The sequence below is a fragment of the Chelonoidis abingdonii genome, chromosome 3 (genome assembly GCF_003597395.2).
Source record: "Chelonoidis abingdonii isolate Lonesome George chromosome 3, CheloAbing_2.0, whole genome shotgun sequence".
NCBI classification, from domain to species: Eukaryota; Metazoa; Chordata; order Testudines; family Testudinidae; genus Chelonoidis; species Chelonoidis abingdonii.
In genome coordinates, this window is record NC_133771.1 from 4,072,010 (window position 1) to 4,099,916 (window position 27,907).

At 50.6% G+C, this 27,907-nt stretch overlaps 1 protein-coding gene across 4 annotated transcripts in view; it reads right to left on the bottom strand.

The window, feature by feature from the left end:
• The window catches only part of OTOF (otoferlin), a 210,340-nt gene that overhangs the window by 111,846 nt on the left and 70,587 nt on the right, over positions 1–27,907 (bottom strand). For all 4 annotated transcript variants that reach the window (XM_075063563.1, XM_075063562.1, XM_075063561.1 and 1 more), the window contains exons 4-5: positions 14,469–14,568; positions 4,494–4,705 (exon numbers count right to left, since the gene is read on the bottom strand). In XM_075063563.1, the coding sequence (XP_074919664.1) occupies positions 4,494–4,705; positions 14,469–14,568 (312 nt within the window). The remainder of the gene's footprint in view (positions 1–4,493; positions 4,706–14,468; positions 14,569–27,907) is intronic.

The window sequence follows — 27,907 nt, forward strand, 5'->3', positions numbered from 1 at the left end:
TGGAGAAACAAGGTTAGTTCCAATCAGGAGGATGAGGCCCTGTTCCTAGCAAGTAGACGGTGTGAAAACCAAGGAGAGAACTGGTTCTGTAATTGGCAAGCCATTCACATCTTTGTTTAGTCCAGAGCTGATGGTGTCAAATTTGCAGATGAACTGAAGCTCAGCATTCTCTTTGAAGTCTGGTCCTGAAAGTTTTTTGCTGCAGCGATGCCCCCTTAACGTCTGCTATAGTGTGGGCACAGGAGGGTTGAAGCTCTATCCTAACAGGTTTGTTATATTGCCCTTCACTGATATCTGATTGTGTCATTATCCTTTCCTAAGGGCGTGTCCAGTTGCCGATGTACATAGAGGCATTGCTGGGCATATGATTGCGTATATTTACATTGGTGGACGTCAGTGTGAAGAACAGGATGGTTGATGGCGACTGTTAGGGCCGTGATGATGTCGCGGTGTAGATATGTGGTAGAGTGCATCGAGGTGTTCGTGTGGATGCTTCCTGAGCTAGTTACTATGGTACGGTGTGCAGTTGCTGGTCGAGAATATTTCAGGTTGAAGTTTGCTGTGGGCAGGGATGCCTGCCACCCCAGACCTTGTGAAGTGTTTGGGATCATGTCCAGGATGGGTTGTAGAGCACTGATGCTCGCGTTGGAGGGATTTAGCTGGGGGCTGTAGTGCGATGGCCAGTGGAGTCCTGTTGAGTCATTTCTGTGGTTGTCTTCAGGTAGACTTCTGGTACACTCTGCCTGTTATCGTTTCCTAATTCCTCGTCGGTATTGTAGTTAGGAAATCTGGTGGAGATTTGTAGGTGTTGTCCGTCCTGAGTTAGAGGGCAGATGCGGTTGTACCCAGTGGCTTGCTGGGACAAATGGACGCTAATTTCCGGGATGGAAGCCTGGAGCATGAAGGTAGCATAGCGTCGGTAATTCGATATAGGTGTGTAAGTGACTATCGATATTGCACCATGGGTCCAGAAAGTGACCCGTGGTAGATGGTCCAGGCGAGGTATGGTGGGTGGAAGTTGTGAAATCAAGGGTGGAATTTCTAAAGCTCCTCCATGGTCCAGATGAGAAGATCATCAATGACGTAGGTAGGAAGGGACGAAGAGCTGAGGAAGCGTGGTTCCATGTCAGGCCATGAAAAATTATGCATATCTGTGCGATCGTGTAGCCGACTTTCGCCGCTACGACGCAAAGAATACTCCAGGACAAACACTAACAGTGCACTGAACACAGTACCTGTTTGCTTTTTAAGACCTGTTTGATTTTTTTCCTAGTTAAAGCTCAAGGGGATTGAGTCTGTACTCACCAGGGAATGGGTGGGGGAGAAGGGTCTTCCAGGGTAACCTAGGGAGGGAAATGGTTTATTCCCCTTTGTTGTGAGACTCAAGGAATCTGAGTCTTGGGGTCCCCAGGGAAGGTTTTTGGGGGACAGAGTGTACCAGACACTGGAGTTTCTGGTTGGTGGCAGCACTACAGGATCTAAGCTGGTAATTAAGCTTAGAGGATTCATGCTAGTATCTCATTTTCTGGACACTAAGGTTCAGATTTGGGAAAGAATACTATAACAGGGCGAGAGAGCAGATCCTATCTTGGAGGTCTGAGAGCTGTTTCCCTCAGGTCCCCAACAGGGCTGGGTCCACACCGGCTGACCCCATGTTATGACAGTTTCCCTGGAGCTGCCACGGGGTGAAGTAGAAGTACTGCAGTGGTGACTCAAGCCCCCATCCTCCGAGCTGTTTTCTATCTATTCAGGTTCGGTCAGCTCTCCGGGCCACCTTAACATGGGAGTCACTGATCAGCACCTCCATAAATGACAGCTTTAGGGTGACCAGATGTCCCGATTTTATAGAGACAGTCCTAATTTTTTGGTCTTTTTCTTCTTTAGGCTCCTATTACCCCCACCCCCTGTCCTGATTTTTCACATTTGCCGTCTGGTCACCCTAGACAGCTCATACAAACACCCTAGGCCTGCTCCTGATCTCAGATATGCCAGTGTAAACCAGAATCAGGCCCGACGCCCCTAGCCCTTTTGGCTGCGAAGAGCCCTACTCATTCATGCATGCATGAACCCAGGCACTGTTCCTCACCTCCTGTCCCTCCACACACATGCAAACTCGGGTGTCCATGCCTTTGCCCCCCAACCCTGTGAACCTCAAATTCACGTGTCATTTCATCTTCACGTCCATGTGCATAGGCCTGGCTCTCATCCAAACTGGCTGGGACATCTAGTCACTGGGGTGAACAGTGCTGGGTGCTTCGCAACGGTCTCTGTGAGCGGCCGCCACAGGAGTGTGGAGTCGGCAGGAGTCAGATTAGAGCAAAACAACACAGCAAGTGTAACATGCTCATAAAGCGTGTTGGGTCCGTCTCTAGTGATACAGCCTCATAGTGGAGAGCAGCTGACTGCTGACATGCATTGGCGGAGTTACTCCTTTAGCTCTAGGGTAGAGGCCAATGCTGTAGTATGGAAGGTTCTGAGTTCAAATCCTGTTGAGGATCCATGAGAGGGGACACACCAGGAAAACTGCATAGTTACCACTATGTCACATACAATGGTTACTTGGAACAGTATCTACCAGGGATAGAACTCAGATCCTTCTATTACAAAAGCCCAGGTCATGGGGGGTGAGCGGGGGGGTTACAGTCTCATTAGAAAACCAAGGCCCCATCTGCTCAGGGTGCATGTTAAAAGTTCAAAGGTGCAAGAGCTTGTCCTATACCCTAGACCAAAATATCCCCATTTGATCCATCTAGCTAGGTGCTTACACCATGTCCATCACCTCACGGTGGTAGATGAGCATCTGTTTTGCTGTGCACTTGTCAGCTGAGCTGCCACTCCCAACTCAGACACAGCTGCATGTCAGTGTTGCTGTAACCCAGCTGCCAGATCCCACCCCAGAGGTGGCTGCATGTCAGTGGTGCTGTACTCTGCCCGTGAAATGCTGTGGGATCCTTTGGGATTCAAGGTGCTATATCAGGGGTTGGCGACCTTTCAGAAGTGCTGTGCCGAGTCTTCATTTATTCACTCTAATTTAAGGTTTCGAGTGCCGGTAATACATTTTAAGATTTTTAGAAGGTCTCTTTCTCTAAGTCTATAATATGGAACTAAACTATTGTTGTATGTAAAGTAAATAAGGTTTTTAAAATGTTTAAGAAGCTTCATTTAAAATTAAATTAAAATGCAGAGCCCTCAGGCTGGTGGCCAGGACCGGGGCAGTGTGAGTGCCACTGAAAATCAGCTCACGTGCCGACTTCGGCACCTGTGCCATAGGTTGCCTATGCCTGCGCTATATAAATGCCAAGCATTACAATCCCATCTGATATGAAGAGGCCTAACCAACAGCCAGTCGCCTAATCCTCCCCACATCTTGTTTCATTATATTTGCATTTCCTGCTCCCCCCGGGCACACTACAAATCTCAGTAACAGGTTTGCTTTAACACTCAGCTCCACCCCAGGGCCCAGGGCCCAGGGCCCAGGACCTGGGATAACTAGTCTCTAGGAAATCATCAGCTACTTCGGCCCAGCAATGCCCGACATTTCCAATTAATTCCTAACCGATTCTCAGTAAACTGTTGGAGCTGCTCTCCTGATGGCTGCTGAACGCCTCCTGTGCGCACGTGTCTGCATGGGACAGACCTCACCCCCAGCTACATTTAAACCAGTGTGTTGCAGGCCTCAGCTGGAACCCCAGTGAGAGGGCAGTGTAAACATCATACCCTAGAGCAAGCTGCTGATCACTGGTTTGTTCTCCTCCAGGTCTGAAACCGCATCCAGCACCGGGTTATATTCCGGGTTGCCATAACACATCTGCATTGCCAACAGTTACCACCTGGTGGCAGTGAATATCACCCGACTTTTCCCTTCTGCTTAGCCCTGCAGTTACAGTATGTTAGAAGTGCAGTATGTAGACAAATGTTGTGTTCCCCCCATAATTAGCCTGTAACCAATGTCTCTTTCAGGGGCCATCTCTCAATATGCATGAGCAGAGTCTGGCACTGAAGCAGCCTGGACAATGTGTCTTATTCCAAGGGGTGGGGCCTTAGTCTCAGGGGCGGTGCTTGGCTTCTGAACGTGAGGCATGGCCACCAAGCAGGCAGGAATCCCAGAGTGAGTCTGTCAGGCTAATTCTCCTGTGTCTTGCAGCCCTTTTTTTTTGGCCTGAGTTTCGAGGCAGAGGAGAAGCAGCTGCAGCCACATCCTGCCATGCACACTGACCTGTTTAAAATGAACAGGGTGAATACGCCGCTGGAAATGCAAATCCAGCCACAATGCGGAGATGAGACGCATCTGCGCTAGCATGTACATCTATCTCCCTTTGCTGCATTGTTACATGAAGATGGTGGAGCTATGAATAATGACAAACAGGGCTTTGTATCTCCCCCTCCGTAACCATACTGAGGAGGGCACATTGCCACTGCACGCTCATGCCAAGAATTCTGCCCACACCGGGCAGTGCCTGGGAATCAAGTTGGTGCCGCGGGTGGAATGTTACCTCCTGAAGTTCCTCTCTGCCGGTTTCAGGCCGGGGTTGGACTTGCCAGAAGACACCGCAGAGCCCTGCCAGTGCCCGGGGAGCAGGCTTTCTGTCTCCAAGGGGCCTTCACCCTCCGACCGGGAGTTAGGAGTCTCCAGAAATTCCCCATCATTCCAGGTACCCACGGTGCCATCCATGGCCTGGTACCTGATCTCTATGGAGACACTGGTCTGGAACACAAACCAAACACACTCAGCGAGTGAGGCCAGCGCGTGAGCATGCAGGTAAGAAGATTTATTCCTAAATACTAAGACCAGAAGAGACCATTAGATCATCTCACTTGACCTCCCATGTAATGCAGGCCAGAAAAATGTCACCCACCGAAGCCTGCCTTGAGTCCTCCACCGGGTGTTTGGCTAAATTAGTGATATGCGGACTGAGGCTTGCTAGCCGCAGCTGGCTCTTTAATGTGCCTCTGGCAGCTCTTTGCAGCACATGATATTAACACATGGTGTGATTTAATTATTAACCGATCTAAGTTATGCTTTCACTAGGTTATTAACCAATTAAATTGTTAACTTGCACTAGATTATTAATTTATTTGCTGTGAGAATCATATATATATATATATCTATATATCTAGACGGTGGGTGAATCCCACACCTTTGGGGAGGCTAGACCCCAGCCCCACCCCTTCTGCCTGCCCCCTATCGGCTAGGACCCCATTCAAAGCTGAGCCCCTGCCAGCTTCAGGGGAGAGGGGGAGTGAGGGTGGGGCATCGGGGCAGAGCATGGACGGGGCCGCAGCCTGGCTGTGGATACCCATTGCCCATGTTATAAACTAAATATCTCCCCTGTCATACTATTTAAATATGACGACATGATACTGTGCTATAGTAAATGAAGCAATGAATTCCCACTCCTGGGGCTCTTTTGGGTAACACTGGTCTCTAATTTGACTCCTGAAACAGGGAGGTCTGAGTCTCACTGGGCTAAAGCTCCTTCCGGAATGGCAGCTAGTCTGGATTCAAAAAATTGGAGAATCCACCATTTCCTTTGGTCGTTTGCTCTGATGGTTAATCACCCATGTTGGTAAAAATTGGTGTCTTATTTTTAATTTGAATTTGTCTGGTTTCAGCATCCAGCCATTGGTTCTTGTTCTGCTTTACTCTGCTAGATTAAAAAATCCTTTAGTACCTGGTATTTCTCCCCTCGAAGGTGTCTTTACACTGTAATCAAGTCACCTTTCAATCTTTTTTTGAAAAGCTGAACAGATTGAGCTCCTTAAGTCTCTCACCGTAAGGCATCCAGTCATTTCTGTGGCTCTTCTCTGCACCCTCTCCAGTTTTTCAATGGCCAGTTTAAAATGTGGACACCAAAACATGATGTATTATTCCAGTATTGGTCTCACCAATATCGTAGACAGAGGTCAAAATGATCTCCCTGCTCCTACTGAGTACTCCCAGGTTTAGAGTCAAAGAATCTTAGAATATCAGGGTTGGACGGGACCTCAGGAGGTATCTAGTCCAACCCCCTGCTCAAAGCAGGACCAAAAGTAACGTGAAGGAGGATGTGCCTTGTGAAATTCTTGGAAGATGCCACAGCAGGAGAGGCTCAAAGGATCACATTGGCCTTTCTTTGTCACTGCATCACGTCCCTGATTTCTGTTTGAGCTGCAGCATTGTCAGTCATGATTTAGAGATTGCAAGTGATCAAGTGATGCAGAAGTCACTAGGATGCAAAGATGTGGACTTTGCTTCCCACCAGCAGACCTCAGAGCATTTGACAAACAATCACTTAATTCCCATCATTATGGTCAAAAGGTTTTGGCCAAAAATGATATTTTTATAGGAAAATCGATTTTGTTATCTAAATGGAACTTTCTGTGGGAAATACTCATTTATGATCCAATCGTAGAGGTATTGTCGTGAAAGCGAAAAGTTGAAAAATGTAGCCAAAAAGCAGAAAAAATGTTTTGTCTATATTTTTCAGGGATCTACTCACAGCTCCTCAGGGAGATAGCTGAGTGTCATTATTAGAGCTAGTCAAAAAAATGCTAATTATGTTCTGAAGGAAATTTAGAAAATTTTCAAGTTAAAAAAAATCTCTGCCACTTTTTTTGGTTTGTTTTTCTATGAAAAAAATTTAAACTAAAACCTGGGGATAAATGAGTTTTCAAACCGTGCTTTCAGTTAAAAAAAATAAAAAATGGTTCTCAGTAAAATGTTTCTGTTTTTGTAAACCAAAAAAAAATAAAAGAACCTTCACAATTTTTTACTGATTTGCTTTTTCAGTGAAGAGCCAGAAAAATTTGATCACTATGAACACTTCATGTTGATCAAAAAGCCATTTTAAAAAAATCAGTTGCCTCCGATCATTATCCCATTTTATACGTGGGGACAGTGAGGCACAAAGATGGGACGTGAGTTGCCCAAGGTCACCTAGCGAGTCAGTGGCAGAGAACAGGTCTCCTGGCTCCCAGCCCGCTGCTCTGACTATGCTACTGTAACAGCTCTGAGTCTGATTCCCTCTGGTCCCCCTATGGGACTGTCCAAAATTGCAGGTGGCGCATTTCTGTGACTGACAAAGGAAACAGCATCTTTCAAAGCCTGCAGAAAATGGGTGTCTCTCCAGCTCTGGTGATTACGTGGTCAGCTCTGAGAGGAGCTACTCAGTCCGGAGTTGTTCACAGGGGTTGCATCCCCGCTGTCTTATCCCTTGCAGAGCACCATGGGATGTATGCTTAGAGCAGCAGTTCTCAAGCAGGGGCACAGGTACCCTGGTGGTATGCAGGGGGTACATCAACTCATCTAGATCAGTGTTTCTCACCCCAGTGGGCTCATGGGATGGGTTTAGGGAGGTCGCAAGTGCAGGGCTAGCATTAGTGGGTGGCAAGCAGGGCAGTTGCCTGCAGTCCCATGCCACTGGGAACCCCACAATGCTAAGTTACACGCTTCAGCCCCGGGCACCAGGACTCGGGCTTCACACACCTGAGTCTGGAAAGGTTGAGAACCGCTGGTTTAGAGAACGCAGCCTCTCCCCCTATTTAACACAGTCACTGGAGCTGCAGCAACAGGGGGGCTAGATGGGGTTTTGAAAGAATTTACATGGCTAAATTGTCCTTTCTGTCATAAGAAGTTGCCATGGACACTGCATGGGAAAAGGCGAGTCTAAAAATCCTGCTTAGACTATATCCTCCCACCAATTCAAGCAAGTCCTGCGCAGCCCAGATGAACGGGACCTGAACACAGAGTTCAGACAGAGTGCGTCAGCTCTTTAGGGACAATATATTCCAGGGATCTGATAGTTATCCCAATGCAAGTGGTATGAACTCAAGAATATGTATATTAGCTGCATATCAAATGTATTTCTCTCATTCAGATGCGGACACACAGCATGCAACTCCAAGGACTTACTGAGGGACTTACTGGGGATCGAGATGCTATTCACTCTTGTTCTGTCTGCCAAACATTTATGCCAAATTCCCAGGAATGATAGTTTGGTATTGGCGCTAGGGCTTTATATGTTTTTTCTAAGAATGGCACAAACGTTGGCTCATTAATCCCCACAACATCCCTGGGAGGCAGGGAAGTATTATTTTGTAGGTGGGGAAACTGAGGCCTTGAGACCAGCTGTGACTTGCCCTGGTCAGTCAGTCAGTTTGTAGCCGAGCCACAGTTAAATCACTTCTCCTCTTGGTCTGCAGTCTTGCACTGACTCCTCTAGTTACAGATTCATAGAGCTTACAGCCAGAAGGGACCAGCAGGTCCTCACAAGCCAGAGAGTTTCACCCAGGTACCCCGTCCTGAGCAGAAGGACTTGTGTGTGGCTAACACATATTCCATAGAAACATCAAGGAGTCCGGTGGCACCTTAAAGACCTAACAGATTTATTTGGGCATAAGCTCTCGTGGGTAAAAATCCCACTTCTTCAGATGCATGGAGTCAGTGAGGTTTTTTATCCATGAAAGCTTATGCCCAAATAAATCTGTTAGTCTTTAAGGTGCCACCCAACCCCTTGTTGTTTTTGTGGATGCAGACTAACATGGCTACGCCCTGATACTTGACATCTTCCACAGAGGCCTCCAATCTGGATCTGAAGACCGCAAGCACTAGAGACTCTCTCTTTTCCTTGGTAGCTTGTTCCAATTGCTAATAACCCTCCCCGTTAACAATGTGTGCGGCATTGCTGATTGGAATTTGTCTGGCTTTAGCTTCCAGACGTTGATTTTTTGTTGGTCTTTCTGCACCAGATTGAAGGATCCTTTAGTACCTGGTATTTCTTCTCCAGGAAGGTCCTTATATTCAGGCTCGGCAGAATTCAATTTTTTTAAAACAATTTCCATGGATAATATCGATGTTTATTTTTAAGCATTAAAATTGTTTTTAGTGATTTAAATTTTCACAGTTGTGCAAAATGGAGGGTTTTAAAGCATTTTTTCCTCAATTTTTATCAATTTAAGTTTTCACAGCTGCAGGAAATTAGAGGGGGGCAGACAATGTGGGAGATCAGACAAGAATCATTTAATGACAGGAGACACTGAGCTTCAAAAAGTGAAAACTTTACAACCATCAAAACATATACGGATAAACATCACAGGCCAAAATGTACAAAGTAAATATCCTTCCGTCAAACTAACAAATCCTCAAGCAGCAGTTCTCTTATGCTGCCTACCTGCCAGTGTCGAGTACCCCGGATGGAAATACCTTCCCCTGGGTTGGTGTGGGTGTAAGGGGACTCTTGCCCCCTTACTGACATTCAGGGGGGTGTTTTGGTTGGCTGCCTCCCAGCACTAAAAGATTGGGGAGAGGCCAATGCTCCAGGTCAGCCTCAGCCTCTGAGCCTGATTGACAGGGCAGGCAGGCTAATCAGGGAGTCAGGAGGCTAGGGTCCTGGCCTCCATGTGAGCTGGAATTGTCTGGGTCAGAGAGAGTGGGGTCGAGCTAAGGAGAAAGCAGGGCCCAAGCTGTGCTGGGAGCAGAGCCGTGCCAGCCAGAGAGCCAGGCGTGGTGAGCAGCTGGGACCAGCCAAGGGGGGACCTTGGGCAAAGGGTCCAGTGCAGAAAGACTCCCCCAGCCAAGGGTCCCTGCAGGCCAGGCTGGGAGGGGGTTCTTAACCCGATGGGGGGCTGATGCTGGGAAGAAGGGTCCCACCACCCAAAGCCCGGAGGTGTGTGGCCACCACTATTGCAAGTGTCCAACCCGCAGCATCCCTGCAGCACAGCCAGGGCATGAGAAGGAGGCTTGGGACCTACAAGGAACAGACTGAATTGCCTTGATGTCCAGAGACACTGTTTGTAATGTTCCATGCCATGGAGCAGGGTGATGTGTTTTCCTGTAACCTTTCCCATTTTTCCTTATTCTTTTTTTAAATTAGTTGTTAATTAAACAACTTGTATTTGCTTTAAATTGTATGAAATGATCAGTGGGTCAGGGAGGTGCCCAGTGCAGAGAGGGTACCTCGGAGTGGAGACACCCTAGCTCCTGTCCTGGGTGACCACAGCAGGGTTGGGGTTGAAGCCCCCCAGGAATCCTGGGCCCAGCCTTGTGGGGGTTATGAGGACTCTGCCAGACAGGAGAGTGGAAAGGGAGCCCTCAAGGGCAGGAAGGCCTCTGGGTAAAGGGAGTGGGAGCGAGGACTCAGATCCTTTCCTCGCCCACTTCACCAGGGTAGTGCAGAAGCCAGGAAAGTTCCCCACAATAGCGAGGCCATTCCCTGCTTACATGGGTATGGTGAAATCGACGTTACTAGTAAAAACCGAATGCTTCCCACCCTACTTACACACTGTGCTCAAGTCACCTCTTCATCTTCATCTTCCTTTTTGGCAAATTAAATAGATCGAGCTCTTTAAGTCTCTCACTGCAAGGTGTCTTCTCCAGCCCTCGACTCATTCTTTTGGCTCATTCTCCAGTTTTTCAACAGCCATTTTAAGGACTGGACACCTTAGCGGGATGCAGTATTCCTGCATCGCTCTCACCCTTGCCGCACACAGAGGTAAAATCACCATCCTCATGTTTGCTAGCGACTGGCTAGCACTGGAAGCACTTCCCTCTGATGTTTTTTAAATTGATCAGGGAATTATATACAGCTGGTTTTCAAAATGCCAGCCTTTCTGCATAGAACTAATTCAGAAGATGATGGGCGGTGTGTATAAGAGGTCTGGGGAGAAAGTCTGGCCGTGCAGGAGAGCAAATGCTGCAGATGTAGCATGGGTCACCTCTGTGACGGTGCACTCTATATGATGTTATGAAAATATGCTAATGAGTGTGAATATAATGTAACTGGAACATGCTTCATGCACAAGGTCTCTTGTAAAATATCATTACAAAGCTTAAAATCTTTGAGTGTGGTCATCCTATTTGTATGAATGTATCATTCTTGTGTAAGCAGAGTCAGGATGAGCTGTATCCTGACATCTGGTGGTGAATTGTAGGGAGTGTGGAAAGAATGTCAAGAATCTCAAAAGGTGTGGACAGATTTGCATTGGCGTCCACCTCACACTTAGCATAAACCCACAGCAGCTTGGGATGGTGATTTTAACGGCTCTGGGATCCCTAATTTCTTTGTTACTGGGGCAGGAGGGAAAAAAAAGTTTGTCACCCTGATTGTGTGAATGGGGAGCTGTGGGACTGCTTTGTGACAGAAATGACTCAACCTCAGTTGTTTGGTGTACTGCTAAACATGGGACAGGGGTTCAAAATCCTATGAACTGTGAGAGGTTGGGGGACAGGCTCTGTGCCTGGTGGTGCAGGTGCCTTGTGGAGCCAGATGCACCAGTTCGTCTTCCCTCCCCTGCCCGCCCCCCTCCCCTCCACTGTGGAATGTCAGAGTTGATTTTTTTTTATTCATCCCTTAAGAATCTAGATACAGCTTACTGAACTCACTTTGGGCTAATGGTGCACTAGCACTGGGGCTCCCCTACTATGTGCTGAGCAACTAAGAGCTGAAATTACTGAGCTGGAGCACTGAGTACTGTGCTAACTGGTGGGGGAGCCTGAAGCTATACTGCGGAACAGAGCAGTTGGCGGAGTGGAGCAGTTTGTGGAGATGGCGGGAGCGGACCACAGGACAGCTGGTGGAGCGGAGCGGCTGGCAGAGCGGAGTAGCTGTGGGACTTGTGGAGTGGCCCACGGAGTGAGCGGGCGAGCAGTTTGCAGGGACAACTGGAGCAGCTCACGAGGCAGCTGGTGAGCGGAGCAGTTTGTGAGGACAGCTGGAGGAGCAGAGTGGAGCGCTAAGGCGGAGCAGTTCATGGAGAAGGCGGAAGCAGAACCCACGGAGAGGCAGGGCATTGGTCCTGGACCATATAAGGTCCTGGACCGGCTGGACCGCTGGGGGAGGGACCTCTACAAATAAACTCTTGAATTCTGGGGTGCATTGACCAGAGACTTTGGGTTGTTGGACTTTGGAGTGATTGGACTTAAGACCCAAGGGGAAAAGGACATTGCCATTGAGGTGTGGGTTTTGTTTAGGGTTTGTGTTATAACCCTGTTTGTGGTGTTTCTCCATGGGATGCCGCATTGATTCCTTTCTTTATAAAAAATTTTTGTACACTCAGACTCCGTGCTTGCGAGAGGGGAAGTATTGCCTCCTAGAGGCGCCCGGGGGGGTGGTATGTAAGTGTCCCAGTCACTGGTGGGGCTCGAGCCGGTTATGCTTTGTGTTATTGAAACAGAACCCTGGATACTGAACCCGGCCCTGCTGCCAACTCAGAGGGGCAGAAGGGTTACACTTGCATCTGAAACTAGGAATAAGAATATAACTCTGAGGGCCTATTGTAATTATGCAAAGTGTGGGCCATTAATGTGGTGGTTTGGAATCTTCATGGCTCCTATTAACCAGGACAATTGACTGTAGATGGTTCTGTTTACTTGCAGGCCTTCCTGTGAGTCAGGCTGGGAGGAATGAAGGCTTGGGGTCTCACAGGACATGCGACCATGTCACCTGGTACTGGAATCCATCTTTAACCTGGTGCTTTCCATTTAGAGGAGGGGGGGACCCAGAGAGGGACAAAGGATCCCGCCTTGTTCCAAAGCTATACAAGGGGGTGGAACAGAACAAAGGGGCTGCAGTCGTGAGAATCCCTAGCTACTACCTGAGCTGGAACAAGGGCTGCACGGGGAAAGGATTGGGCCCAGACTAGGAAGAGTCTAGTCTGTGAAAGAAGCTCATTGGAACATCTCTGAGTGTGAGATTTTGTCTGTATTCAGCTTCTTACTGGTGTAGACTTAGATTTGTGTGGTTTATTTTATTTTGTTGGTGATTCACTTTGTTCTGTCTGTTAACCACTTGGAACCACTTAAATCCCCGTTATGTATTTAATAAAATCACTTTTTACTTATTAATTAACCCAGAGTATGTAGTAATACCTGGGGGAGCAAACAGCTGTGCATCTCTCTCTATCAGTGTTATAGAGGGCGAACAACTTATGAGTTTACCCTGTATAAGCTTTATACAGAGTAAAATGGATTTATTTGGGTTTAGACCGCACTGGGAACTGGGCATCTGAGTGCTGGAGACAGGAGCACTTCTTAAGCTGTTTTCCGTTCGGCCTGCAGCTTGTGGGGAATGTGGTTCAGATTTGGATCTGTGTTTGCAGCAGGCTAGCGTGTCTGGCTCAAACAAGGCAGGGTTCTGGAGTCCTGCGCTAGCAGGTAAAATGGGCTCAGAGGTAGCCTAGGCACATCAGGTGCCAGTCCCAAGGGGGTTTCTCTGATCCATCCCTTTGGAGGCACGTCAGCCTGCCAACTTTGGAGTGCCAGAAGCGAAACTCCCTAGAAGGGTGGGGGGCACCGGTGCCCAGACTGTGACCCTGTCCACGCTCTGCCCTGAGGCCCCGCCCCCTCTCTGCCTCTTTTCCCAGGGTCTTGCCCTTGCTCCACCTCTTCCCCCTAAGCCCCCATGACCGCCACACAGAGGAGTGGGCAGGCGAGTGGCCGGGCCTTGGCGGAAGAGGCGGAGAGGAGCGAGTGGCAGGGGGTGAGGTGGAGAAGAGTGAGAGGGGTGTCAGGGGAAGAGGCAGAGTTGGGGCAAGGCCCTAGTCCAGGTGCCAGTGGGCCCCCCACACCCCACACTTCTAGGGAGCTGCCAGCGCTTGTGTGTAAACCTCCCCAAACGGAAGACTCCAGTGCCACCTATGCAGAAATCACTTAACTTCAAAGCGTCTCATGTAGCCTCATCTCAGCAGGGAGCAGCTGTTGATTCAGTTTGACAAATATATTTCAATAATACTGGGTTAAAAACCTAAGGGCTGACCCAAAGGCAGGAGGAGTTTTCCCCACTGACTTCAGTGGGCTTTGGATCAGGTCCCAGATCATTAAAACATGGTTTTCCTACCTACATGGTGTGGAAGAGTGGGAAGTTTCATCATTGCCAAGGGCACAGAGTCGACTGTAGGGCTGGGACAGAGTAGGGTCTACAAGTCCTTATTCCCAGGCTTCTAGTCTGCCAGCAATGGTGCGCTCTGCTCTGCTTTCTGCGGAGCACGTTGCGCCAATGTGCATGTGACAGGCCACATTAGCTCCCTGCAGACCTATTCTGCCATTCCTTGCAGCAGTGTTGAGCTCAGGGCTCTGACAAAGCCACGGGACCAGGTTTTACGCATTGTCTGAAAGTACCCTAGAAATGGGGTATGTCTGCACTTCGAGCTGGGGTGTAATTCCACTCGGTTTTCAGCTTGCTACCAGGATCAGCGCTAGCATGGGTGTGTCTCTTCAAGCTGGGAATTCCACTGCCAGCTCAAGGTGCAGACACATATCCACAGTTTCATACCTCTTGATCCTGGATGAGCCTTCACCAGAAATCAGTAAGGACTGGCGGGGAAAGGCTGCCAAGATTTGGAGAGTCCGGTGCATGGGTGGACACTAGAGGGAAACAATCTCATGTGCACTCATGCAGCTCTACCATTCCTCCCAGTAGGAGGCAGCGGTGCCCCACGCGCACGTTGCTGGAGGACAGAAAGGCAGAAAGCAGCCGCTGTTCTGTGTCACCTACCTGAATGGCAGAGTTATTGTCGTCTATTAACGTGTCCGTCACCTCCAGCTGGCCTTCCTCCACCACCTTCTGCAGCACCATCCGGAACGTGCCGATGAGTCTAGGAAACAAACGGGAGAGGGCGTGAGGAGCCCAGAGGCTTCACTTCCATCACCACCTTGGTATATATTTGCCTAGCTGTGGGGGAGACTTTCAAAAGGTGCAGGATCCATGGAGAGCCCAGGATGCTCCCTGCTGCAGGTGCTGTCCCCAGCCTGGCACCCATGGCTGGGATATCCCATTACAGACTCAAGCAGAAGGCACAGGGTGCTGGAAACCTCCCTGAAATTACCCAGGAAGGCAGGAGCTTAGAGGAAGCACAGCCTAGCGGCTAGCGCAGGGTCCGAGGAGTTAGGGAACTGCCAGGAGCAATCAGCCCCGGATTGGTCACCAGGGCTGGGGAGAGATGGGACCCGCTGGGGCCGTTTTCCATCTCTAATTCCTGTAGGCCCGTAGGAAATGTACTGGCGTGGCGTATCTGAGTGCCATCTAGTGGCTGAGCCCACAGAACGGCTCCGACTCCCGCTAGCGAAGGGAGCTCAAGCCACAGCAGAGGCCTGAGGACCACAGCTCTCAGCCCAGCTCCCAGGTGCGTGATTTCGCTCATCCTTTCCTCCGGAGTCAGTGGCACGGGGTTTCGCTGCAGCGTGCGGACTGGCTTGTACAGTCAACGTGCCCCCTGGAGTCTGTGGCCACGGTGCCGAATTACACCCCGGCAGCCAGATGCTGTGGCAAACTGGCCCCTCGTCCTCCAGAGAGGCCCCTCGGCTCTGCAGTTTGCCAGCGCGGCAGCCTGGGACTCCGGCATCATTGGCAAGTAAATTAACCCCTGGCCATGTCTGTCAGATGATGGGGAAACTGATACAACACTCAGCATCAAATCCCCCTGGGCTGTCTCAGCAGGAGTGGCAGAAGGTCCCTAAAAGTGTGTATGGGGGGGCCACTAGTGCCCAGACTGTCCCCCAGCCCCTCTTCTCCCTAAGCCCCCACCCCCCCACTGCCCCTGCCCTCTAGGCCCTGCTCCCATGCCACCTGTCCCCTCAAGATCCCAGCCCCTGCTTGCTCCTCTCTGTTACCTCCCCCCTGTCCCTCGCCCTCACATTCAGTATAAAGTGGGAAGGCCTAGTGCTCCTGCTTGTAAAAGTGGGCTGGCCACGGTGCCCTCACTCTCCCTGTTCTGGTGCCCCTGTATCTTGGCATCAGTTCTGTTTATTTGATGCTGCTGTTTCGGGCTTTGCATTTTTGGTTTGGCACCAGAGCGAGCGGTGCACCTCACCAGACTGTATGAAATGAGCAATGCTGCAAACGAGGTCACCTATTAAATACTGAGCTGCTGATAACCCAGCAGAAGTCCTGGCACAAAGGGTGCTATGCTCTCAGCTCAGCTCTGCAGAGCTGATAAAGACCCTCCTACTATCCTAGAGCTACAGACAATGTATTTGGAGGGCTTGTCAGAAATAATTGCACAGAGCTCCGCTAGCTGGGACCGTGAGAACACTGCCATTAATTACAATCTCTTCCTTGTAAGCCTCAGGGCATTGTCCAGTCCTGGCAGGGCAGTGATCTATCTAGCCATTGTTTCACAGAGGAAGGAGAACAGCTCATTGGGCTTCAGATTGGTCCCCACATAGGCTAGCTAATGTATTTACCTGGTCCCCAGCACCATATTATCTGAGCACCTGACAGTCTTCACTGTATTTATCCTCGTGACACTCTTGTGAGGCACAGCAGGGCTGTTACCCCACTGTGCAGATGGGAAACTGAGGCAGAGAGAGACTAAGGTTATGTCGACACTGCAAAAAAAGAAAAATCCCTGGCAGCAACGAGTCAGGGTCTACAGACTCAGGCTAGTGCTATGGTGCTAAAAACAGCAGTGTGGGCATTCCCACGTGGGCTGGAGCTCGGGCCCTGAGCTCCACCCTCCTCGCTGGGTTCCACGGCCGGAGTGGGCACGTCGCACAGCTGTTCTAGCACTGCAGTGCAGGACCAGGCTCTCTGACTCGCTATCACGGGGGGTTTCACAGCAGAGACAGATCCTGCATGTCTTGGCTTTGGTCGCTCAGGGAACGTGCAGCAGAGCAGGGAACAGAGCCTGAGACAGCCCAGCTCCCAAGCCAGCAGGCTCTCCGTCCTTTCCGTCACCAGCCCAGCTCTGCTCTGCAATGAGACACTGCTTCTGCACAACTCGCAGATCATCCATCCATGTATACACGACACCCCTCCATGCAGCCGCCCCAGCCATTACATCGCTCCTGCGTGTCTACGCTTCGCTCCTTGTGTTGGCGGGCGCGTCCTCCCGAGGAGCACTTGCTGTTCTGTCAGCATGGGGCATTGTGGGATGGCTCCCAGAGGCCAGTGTCAGTACTGACACTGCGTTGACCTAACTACATCGCCCGTGACTCCACACTGCTGTGGAGGCAGAGCTATTAAGTCGCCGTAGTGGGGCAGTTACATCAGCAGGAGCCAAATTTAAGTGTAGATACGTCCATAGTCAGGTGGATGTAAGCTGTCCTGTGGTGTAGAGTAAACCAGACCTCAGTGACTTCGGATCCAGGCTTATCTGGGACCTTCTGCTGACCTCTTCCAAGCCCTTTGCTATTCCCTCTGCACGGACATCCGTGGAAACACCATAGTTTGCTTAAGGGTTTGGAGACCGGCTGCTCTTCACACCAGTCACTGTGGTCCTGAGTGAGCACACTCACCTAGCCAGGTCAGAGCAGGAGAAGCCTTTATTGGCTAGTCTCACATTTTAAAAAGTTTCAGTTATCCAATCAGAGAACAGAAATAATACCACGTGACCAATCACAGGTCACTAATTGAACTGTTCACGAGTAATGAAGATGGTGGAGATGGTTTGACCAAACCACCTGGCAAAATTTGCTGGTGTGGCCAGCACCATCCAGCTATAGCAATGGGGAGATCCTGCATGAGCCCTTGCCTGATAACCCAGGAGATGCCCCAGACTATTCATCCCTCCAGCCTGGTGACATGCCTACGAGCTGATGCTTTAGAAGAAGGCAAGCCCACCTGTCCCATTGACCTATGCTGTCCATTTGGTGGGATACTCTTCCTTTATCAGAGAGGTCTACTAGGGTCACATCCGAGGGACCCTTTGCTGCCTCACCCCTGAGATTCCATGTCAAGTGAGCTCAGCAATACCAGCGTTCAGCTGTTGTGTATTCATTTAAGATGCCGTGTAGCCCATTAAATAAGAATTGCGTGTGTATTTCATTCCACTGTGTATGCAATGAATAATGCATAGCCACCTCAAACAGGGACCTGGATCTTCTTTCAAGTGTACTTGTCCTGAAAAAGACGCTGTGTCTGTCTATATTTCCCCCAATGGTCAAAGAATTGGTAATACTGTTCGTAATGCTGGAGCCTTGCTAAACGCTTGAAAAAATTTCCTCAATAAAATGCATTTATTTGTTTAAAATTCTGGCATGTGGTTTGTTATTTTAGGGTTGCTCATGTGGGTAGAGCTCTGCGAACAGATTTTTTTCATAGGGTTACTCACCATGAGTTGGGCATCTCAGACAGGTGTGTTTACGTAGGGCGGTTCACCCGAGCCGGGCGTCGCAGACAGGTGTGTTTACGTAGGGTGGCTCACCCGAGCTGGGTGTCGCAGACAGGTGTGTTTAGTAGGGCTGCTCACCTGAGCTGGGCGTCGCAGACAGGTGTGTTTATGTAGGGCGGCTCACCTGAGCCAGCCATTGCAGACAGGTGTGCTTACGTAGGGCGGCTCACCCGAGCCGGGCGTCGCAGACAGGTGTGTTTACGTAGGGCGGCTCACCCGAGCTGGGCGTCGCAGACAGGTGCGTTTACGTAGGGCGGCTCACCCGAGCCGGGCGTCGCAGACAGGTGTGTTTACGTAGGGCGGCTCACCTGAGCCAGCCATTGCAGACAGGTATGCTTACGTAGGGCGGCTCACCCAAGCCGGGCATCGCAGACAGGTGTGTTTACGTAGGGCGGCTCACCCGAGCTGGGCGTCGCAGACAGGTGTGTTTACGTAGGGCAGCTCACCCGAGCCGGGCGTCGCAGACAGGTGTGTTTACGTAGGGCGGCTCACCTGAGCCAGCCATTGCAGACAGGTATGCTTACGTAGGGCGGCTCACCCAAGCCGGGCATCGCAGACAGGTGTGTTTACGTAGGGTGGCTCACCCGAGCTGGGCGTCGCAGACAGGTGTGTTTACGTAGGGCAGCTCACCCGAGCCGGGCGTCGCAGACAGGTGTGCTTACGTAGGGCGGCTCACCCGAGCTGGGCGTTGCAGACAGGTGTGTTTAGTAGGGCTGCTCACCTGAGCCGGGCATCGCAGACAGGTGTGTTTACGTAGGGCGGCTCACCCGAGCTGGGCGTCGCAGACAGGCGTGTTTAGTAGGGCTGCTCACCTGAGCCGGGCATCGCAGACAGGTGTGTTTACGTAGGGCGGCTCACCCGAGCTGGGCGTCGCAGACAGGTGTGTTTAGTAGGGCTGCTCACCTGAGCCGGGCATCGCAGACAGGTGTGTTTACGTAGGGCGGCTCACCCGAGCTGGGCGTCGCAGACAGGCGTGTTTAGTAGGGCTGCTCACCTGAGCTGGGCATCGCAGACAGGTGTGTTTACGTAGGGCGGCTCACCTGAGCTGGGTGTCGCAGACAGGTTTTATTGCTCACTCAGATTGCAGACAGGCAGGTGAATTTATATAGAGTTGCTCAGGGAGCCATGCTGCTGGCCCATGACATTCTATTTTTCATTTTTAGGAGATGTAGGGAGGGGAAAAAGTCGAGAGGTTTGTTCTCAAAAAGCAGCTTTAAAAGATTGCACAGATATTGTCAGGTTTGGCTCAGTCTCTAATGCAACCTACATCTCCCCCTCTTACTTCTGTTGTGTCTTTTTAACCCATCTGCTGCGAGCATGCTCATGTCGTTAGCCTCCTGGGACTGCTCGGCACCTCAAGAAACCCACGGTAAGACTGGTGACCACTTCAACAATGCCGTTATGGAAAATCAGACCCAGGGAGCTTTGGCTCGAGGGTTAAACTTTGCCAGAGTGGAGAGGTGGTCCTGCGGATACCTCCCTCCCCATTCGTGATCATGTGACGCCTCTGCACCAGCTGCAGAAGGATATGAGGGGAGGGTTTAATGGGATGAGGAGCTGGACACCAGAAGAATGATCCAGCACCATGTAACATGCCAACCCTTTTCAGAGTACTGACAAGCATCCCACTGGCCACAGCCTCAACTCCATTGCTTTATGGGCTTGTGTATAAGGACAGGTAGCTTAAGGTGTGCATTTAAACCGATACAACTAACATGGTGCAAACTCCCGTGTGGACAATCTTATTTCAGTTTAAGATCGGTGTAATATTGAGGCTCCTGGGTGGGTTACTGACAGTGGGGATCCAGCTCCTGAGATCTCGATGTGTGAGTCTCTACTGCTTGAGCCAGAGGGGGCAGAGTGCCACAGCAAGTGGGCATGGCGTACAGTGGCTTTCTTGGTTTAACTGAAGTTGATTGACAACAGTTTTACACTTGACTGAAATAAGACACTCTTAGTTCAGTTTAAGAGTGGCCATACGAGGGTTGGAACCAGTTTAACTATATTGGTTCAGAAATCACTTTAAATTAAGCTGGTGGGATTTCCTGTGTAGACGAGGCCGAACGCATTAGAAATTGATAAGAAAAACCTAGCTTCTACAAATGGACTTGATACTGGTCCTCAACCCACCCTACAATCATGTACCCACCATAAAGCGGGGCATGTAAATGAGAGGTTATCTACATGCTAACTACCCGATCGTGCCCACCAATCCAGGAGCCAGGAGTCTAAATGCTTTGTGGGCAGAGTCCAGATGTTACACATTGAAATGCTGTCATCGTTTCCACTGGAAATTAATTGCACCTGCAGCTTAGTTGCAGGTGCAAAATGAAAGGCTGCTGTTTACCGCAATGCATTTATGTTTTTGCAGACTTGATGTTGTTTCTTTAGGAATGCCTTAGCTGGCAGTGGAGCTTTTCGTTCAAGTGTCAATGAATAAGTCATTAAAGGGGCCCGTTCTTCTCGCAGTATGAAGCTACTGCCATGGGCAATCCCAGCTTGTGCTAATGGTGGCTACTGGTGATGATCCCCATGCACAGAGTTGAAGTGACAGCCCTAAGGGAGTAAAAAAACAGTCTGGGAATCTCACACACACCTAGGACTTCATGGCTGCCACTGGACTGCACTCCACAGATCCTGGGAACTTCATGGCCGCAGTGGGGACAGGACTCAGATGTTCCTACCCCAGAAACCCAATCCCCAGCCACTCAAAGAGACTCTCCATTAGACGTTAGCGCTATTGTCCCTATGACACACGTAGTTCTGATTCCTTCCTTTAGATGGCAGTGGTAGCACATGAACATTATGCCTACGCATTACAGTAATGAAGCACTTTTCATCCGAGGAATGTAAAGTTCTTTAACAAGCAGAGGTTTCACAAATCTCAGGTAAGTAATATTAACCCCACTGACAAGTGGGGAAACTGAGGCACAGAGTAAGGTCATGTCACTTGTGCAGTGTGACACAGGGAGATAGTAACAAAGCTGGGAAGAGAACCCAGGAGTCCTGACTCTTGTCCTTCTGGTCTCTGGGAATAGGGGGGCCGTCTGATGGAATTCACCACTGCTCATCACAGCCAGCAAGCATAACTGACAGGGGTCAGGTCAACAGTGCAGAGAATCAGACACCTCTGCTGATGACCGGGAGTGATGTTAACCATCCCGCCAGGCACAGGTATGCGCCCTGCACTCCAGCAGCCCACAGAACAGGCCAGATCAAAGCCCTGGAATGCAGCAAGGCAAACTGCACAAAGCCAACATGCTGGCCTGGATCCGAACTCAGAAACACGGGCCCATGGGATCCTCCCACCACCAGAATGCACTGATGGGGCGGGAGGAGAGGCAGAGAGCGTCTGAACTTATCTGGCCTGCTGCGTGAGTCTAAAATATTTTAAGTCCTCGAGGTAGGGGTCCAGATTTTTAAAGTTATTCAGGTGCCTAATTCCCATTGAAATCAATGGTTTTAGGTACCGAAACACCTTGAAAAAGCTGGCCCTTACTTACTACACCAGAGGCCACTAAAACCTTCAGGCCAGGTTCACTCCTGCTGTAATGCCATTGAGTTCTAGCTGTGGGAGGGCAAAACAGAATTGGTATTTACAGTGCTCACAACTGAACATAACATAAGAACAGCCATATGGGGTCAGACCAAAGGTCCATCCAGCCCAGTATCCTGTCTGCTGACAGTGGCCAGTGCCAGGTGCTCAGAGGGAGTGAACAGAACAGGGAATTATCGAGTGATCTGATAACAAGTGATCAAGTGAACTGAAGCCAACCTGTTAGCAGCAACGCATGACTCCACACAGAGTACCGCTGGCTGTGTTGGGCCTGGCAGCAACACGTCAGGCCCGGGTCACTGGGTACTTTGGCAGGGCATGCCCCAGGGTCGTGGTGCAACAGCCCAGCTCAGCTTCTGCTAAGAGCTCAAGAGAACGGTGCCCAGGCTGCCTGCTTAGCCTGCTCTTGCAGCTGCTGCCGGGCTGAGTACAGATGCTCACCTGCTGCAGCGGGCAGGATGCCCAGCGCGTAAGCCGAAAGTCATAGGAACGCATGGCTAATTCAAGGGCTGGCTGCTCCATCGGCTCCGCTAGCACAGATCCTTGTGTGCGAACGAACCCCAAAGGGACCCTGGCACGGGCTGGAGAGTCTGTACTTCAGATCCAGCTGCAGGAGCCTCTGTGTCTTGGTTACTCCAGATATAAAATGGGAATAATGACAGTCACCTCCAGGAGGGGCAGGTACTGGTGAGGACACCTCTATCGAGCCAGAATCATCCCCACTAGAATCCCAGGCCCCCTCTAGGGAGTTACACCGGGAATAAATTTGGCCCACTAGTTTCTATCGGGCCAGATTTTCATGCCCCCACCACATGCTGACCAGTCCTGCTGCCAGCCCTGTCTGGGGAGACTCCAAATGCCTCAGACGTCCCTTTTCCCCCTGCAGAACGACTTCTGCAGCACTTTCGGTGTAATAATTAACTACCGTAGTAGCGTTATTATGCCCTGCTACCCCACTTGTTCCTCAAGTCCACGACGAACGTCATCTACAACCGCCTGGGAAAGCTCCTGGAGCAGAGCAGGCCCAAGGGATCCTGTTGGGGAACGTATGGCAGCGGAGGAAGGCTCAATCCACTGAGTGCAGACACCACTGGTTGTTACAAGGGGGTATTTTGCCCAGGGTGCAGTTGTGCTCAACTGCAAACCCCGGCTGCAGAATCACAAGTCCCTCACCACCTGTCAGTGAGGAGCTGGGGGAGAAGACTTCAGCAGCTGACCTCGTTTGCATGGAGACACCCACTCTGCCTAGGCGCGCAGCATGATGGGGCCACTCTGTCTTGCACTGGCCAGCACCCACTTGACATCGGCCAGGGGTTCAGAGCTGGAGCTCCAGTGTAAGCCCATGCCCATGAGCATCTTCAATGGAGTTACTCCAGGGATGAATCTAATCCATCGTTTTAGCTGCCTTAGATGCACAGGCATTCTCTGGTCCCCCTGGCACAGGTGCTTGGGGGAAGGACCATCCATGCAGACTGCTTTGGTGGGGCAGCTGCGTGACAACGAGTCAAAAGGCCGACTGGTTCTGGGTGAGCTCAGGGATAAGTGTGTACTGTTTTGGGGTGTGCAGGCTACTGGGCCAGGACCAGGACCAGGAGGATTTTTAATCTGAATGCTCCATTGGTGCCCAAGCAACCGTGTTCCTGGCTCTTCCTGTGCTGGAGAATCTAGTCTAGGCAGATGTCTATCGGGTAATGTCCAACCTGACTCCCAGTGAAGCAGGGAACCAGGGTTCGCTTTGGCCAGGATCCCAGACTACTATAGTCTCAAGCCTCTTTGAGAGCAATAGGTGAATTCACCAGTGTTCCTGCTGGGATCATAGTAGGGGGTGAGAGGAATGTGAGAGATGGTGAATGTATGAGCATTTACACCACTGCCCCTTTCTGGAGCGAATCAGAACTGCTCCGCTCTATACCGCTAACAGCTAACAGAGATATTCCTGCAGCTCAAGGGACAGGGGCCTGTGATTTAAGAGCAGGAGAGTCTGAGTTCTAGCCTTGCTTTCATTGGCAGTGTGAAGTCTCTGCTGGCCCTGCAAGCGTTACATGATACGTTTCCCTCCTGGCTGTTCCAGCAGCATTTGTGCTTCTGGTAGGACAGACACAACTCTGCTCCCAGCAATGACTAATATAAAACTGTAGCAAGCCAGAGTCCATTTCTAGCTTGTCCCCGTTCCCTTTGCAGAGAAGGCAGAGCCACATCGCCACCACCTCAGAGCGCCCGTCTGCTTTGGATCTGACAAATCTGGGGTCACAAAGTCAAGGAAATAAAAACGTCCATTAGCAAGTTTTTGCCGCAGTGGGAAGACAAGTCGGTCTATCAGAGATGGTGCTGTCCTGCCGCGTTCAGATTGTAGCCAATTACTTCCCATTAACCCTCCATAAACAATTCCTCTCGCTTTGTTGCACTGGGGCCATTCAAACACTCTGTCTCCCCCAGAGACGTTAAGCCAAGCTAGACACACTCAGGTCCCACACCTTTTCCCTTCTAAGCCAGTTCCTGTAACCCCCTCCTCATTTTTATTGCTCGCCTCTGAATCCTCCTCCTCTATATCCCCAAGGCCCAGGCCTGGGTTTGTACGTTAGCGTGTGAATTATTGAGAAAGTGCTGCCTCAGTGTTTGGCTTGTGATCAGTCTTCTCCCACCCCTTCCTCCCTCTGGCCAGGCAGGCGAGGATGAAATATTCAGCAGCCATCTACACAAGACGTTACTTCTAAGTGTTTCATAATTCATCGAACGCCCTGCTCCTTGCCCATCTCCTCTGCTGACAGAAAGGCAAAGAGTGTTTCCGGGTCACTCTGGACGTCTGCAATGACCTCGGCTGTGTCAAACACGCTCTTGCTGCCAGCTTCCTCCCAGGGCTGCAGGTTCTTCTCCCCTTATTAGCGACCTCCTCCCGGAGCCTCTGCTCCCTTCAGGGGAGCAACATGTGCATCTTGCCAGACGCCTGGGGCCTGCATCTCTCCGGACTGGACTTTATCCTCCAATGTGTTTGTGAATCAGTGTGCAAGATAGTCACCTTTCACATGCCCAGTGCTCCAGCCATGCTCTTGTCCTGGTCACTGTCACCCACATGGGACTTACCTTCTTTCAGTCCATCCCTATACTAGCCTAATGTGACTTCCCTGGCTGGGTCAGCAGGGGCAGGTATTGAACTCAGAACTTCTGGATCCAAAAAGTGCACGTCTCTAAAGAACCTATCTCCTTTAGCTAGAAACGCTAGCTATGGACTAGCCCCTCAAAGGGGGCCAGAAGCTGCGCTGAACTAGCATGGGTGAGACCAGGCACAGCCTCCCCATTAACCTGCATCCACTTCCTCCCCTGCAAAAGCCCACCTGTCCTACAGCTGATACCTGCCCCAATCACCACATTCTGCACATGCCCTGGCAGCCTGGGAACTTCTTGGCCCGGCATCCATTTTCTTTACGGCACAATGACTTATAGTAAAACCCTGGAAAATGACTGCTAGCACAGCACACCTCATCCCCCCCATCACTCCACTCCCAAACACTCAACACAAGGTGCGAAGAGTTCAGGTTTTAAGCCCAGAAAACCCAGGATGGTAAAGGCTGGATGCTCCATCCTGTCCCCATGGCCAGGTTTGGTTTGCACGCTCTGAATGACTGTGTTAGCTTTAGCGAAGGTCTGAAGCCAGAAGCCTGGCTCTGAACTGCTTGGAGTTTCTGTAGGTTTGGCTCTGGGTCAGAACCGAACCCAGCAAGGGCAATTTGCCAGTTCTGATTCAGCGGAAGTCTTGCAAGTACGGCTTTCGCATTCATGTCAGCATCAGTTCAGAACTCAAACCCAGTCCTGCTCCAGCCCTGAACCCCATACTTCATTCATCCTTGAACACCAAAAGTGAACCTCAACTGATTCGTGACCCCCAAACCCCAGCCCTGATTCAGCTGTGAATCCCCCCAAAGCAGCAGCTTCAGCCTCCTCCAAGCTCACAAGCTGAACACAGCCTGCTTAGCCTGCCTCTTGTTGGCCATCTGGCTCCCATGAACATCCCAGCGCTGGTCCTGGGTGACAGCAGAACCATTCATGGTGGATGTATTCAGCCCTTTGAGACGGGCCTAACCTGCAGCACTACCTCGGTCCGGTAGTCAGGGCTTCTGGGACGTGGAATGCACAGGGGACGGCTGGGAGTTACGGACTATAACTGCAAGGCATGCCGGGTGGGGACATGAATAAATTATGAAACCAAACTGCACCATTTTGATCATCTGGTCTGACCTCCTGCATAATGCCAGCCAGAGAACTGCCTCCCAGTAATTCCCGTTTGAACTACAGCAGGTCTTTTAGAAAATCATCCAATCTCAATTTAAAAATTGCCAGCGACAGAGGATCCACCACAACCCTTGGCAAATTGTTCCAACGGTTAATTACTGTCACTGTTAAAAATGTGCAGCGGCCAGTTTCAGCCTGAGTGGCTTCCATGGCCATTCCTTTGTCTGCTAGATTGTAAAGCCCTCTCTTATTAAATTTCTGTTCCCCCTTCAGGCACTTATAAACTGTGATCAGGTCATCCCTGAAACCTTCTCTTTGGTAACAGAAATCAATTGAGCTCCTTGAGTCTATCGCTATAAGGCAGGTTTCTAATCCTTTAATCTTTATCATGGTTCTTCTCTGAAACCTCTGCAATTTATCAACATCCTTCTTGAAGTGTGGGCACCAGAACTGGACACAGGATTCCAGCAGTGGTCCCACCAGTGCCAGATACAGAGGTCATCCTACTTCAGATTCCTGTGTATACATCCAAGGATCCAAGCCTTGCTGGCCACCACATCACACTGGGAGCTCACATTCAGCTGATTATCCACCAAGACCCCCAAATCTCTTTCAGAGTCACTGCTTCTCTGGATAGAGTCCTCCATCAGGTAAGTATGGCTTACCTTCTTGGGCCATAGATGTATATATTTTCAATTAGCCATACTAAAATGCATATTGTTTGCATCCCCCTAGCTTACCAAATGATCCAGATCGCTCTGTATCAGTGACCTGCTCTCTTCATTATTCGTCACTCGCCCAGTCTTTGGGGGATAGTCAGACACTATTAGCCATGATTTTGTTTTCATTTATATCATTGATAAAAACGTTAAGTGGCATAGGGCCAAGAACCGATCCCTGCAGGGCCCATTAGAAACACGCCCTCTCAATGAAGATTCCTCATTTACAACGATAATCGAGGCCTATCAGTTCGCCAGCTTTTAATCCATTCAGTGTGTCCTATGTTCATTTCATGCTGTTCTGGTTTCTTCATGAAAACGTTGTCCGGTACCCAGTCCAGCACCCTACAGAAGTCTGAGTCTATCACATTGACCGTTATCAACCTAACTTGTAATTGGACCCCAGGCTGGGGCTTCCAGTAGAACATGGAGCAGGTGGGAATTTATTGTAAACCTGGTGGAAGGGCCTGGGATCAAAGCCTGGGGCAGGTCCGATTGATTTTGTCTGTCTTTACCAGGCACTGGAAAGAGTCTGTGCTCTCAGGAGACGTGGGGGAGGAAGAGCCCTGTGAAGGGGTACTGGCCTTTCATTTACCCCAAGGGGTGTGGACTCACCCTGCGGCGCCTCCTGCTGTTCGTCAGAGGGAATTAGCTCATCCCAGCTCCGGAGCGCCCTCTGCAGGCTGGTGAGCCGCCTTACCCCACTCTGACCCCCATGTCCCTTCCAGGACCCAGGACCCCGTTATCTGGGATGCTGCCCCCCGGCAGTAACCCCACAGTTCTGGGTCTCCCCCTCCCAGGGGAACCCCCACCCACTATCCCCACCTCGCCTCAGTCTTGGCTACTGCCAGTCATCACTTAGCCCCCATTCCCTGGGGCAGACTGCAGTGTATCACCCTCTCATCACAGGCAAAGGGGTTTGGACCTGCTGCCTCTGCCTACCCATGAGCTGCCCCTTTGCAACCCCAGTACCCAGTTGGCCTTATCCTAGGCCTGCAGCCTGGGAGTTTCCCAGCCAGAGCTCCCCAGCTCCTCTTGCCTTCCCCCAGCCCTGATCCACCTTAGGTACCCAGGTACGCTCCCTAGCAGCCAGGCCCTTCTCCCTCTAAAGGCAGAGAGAGAGTGTTTGCTCCTGGCTTCCTTGGTCTTTGTAGGGCCAGCTGGGTCTGTTTGGGGCAAGGCCACAGCTGAGGCTGTTTTCCCTCAATCAGCCCAGCTTTCCCTGCCACAGCCCTCTCGAAGGGCTGGTTTCAGCCCTTCCAGGCAGGAGCGGGTGACCACTCCGCTACATACCCCCAAAGGGGAAGGATCTGCTGGAGAG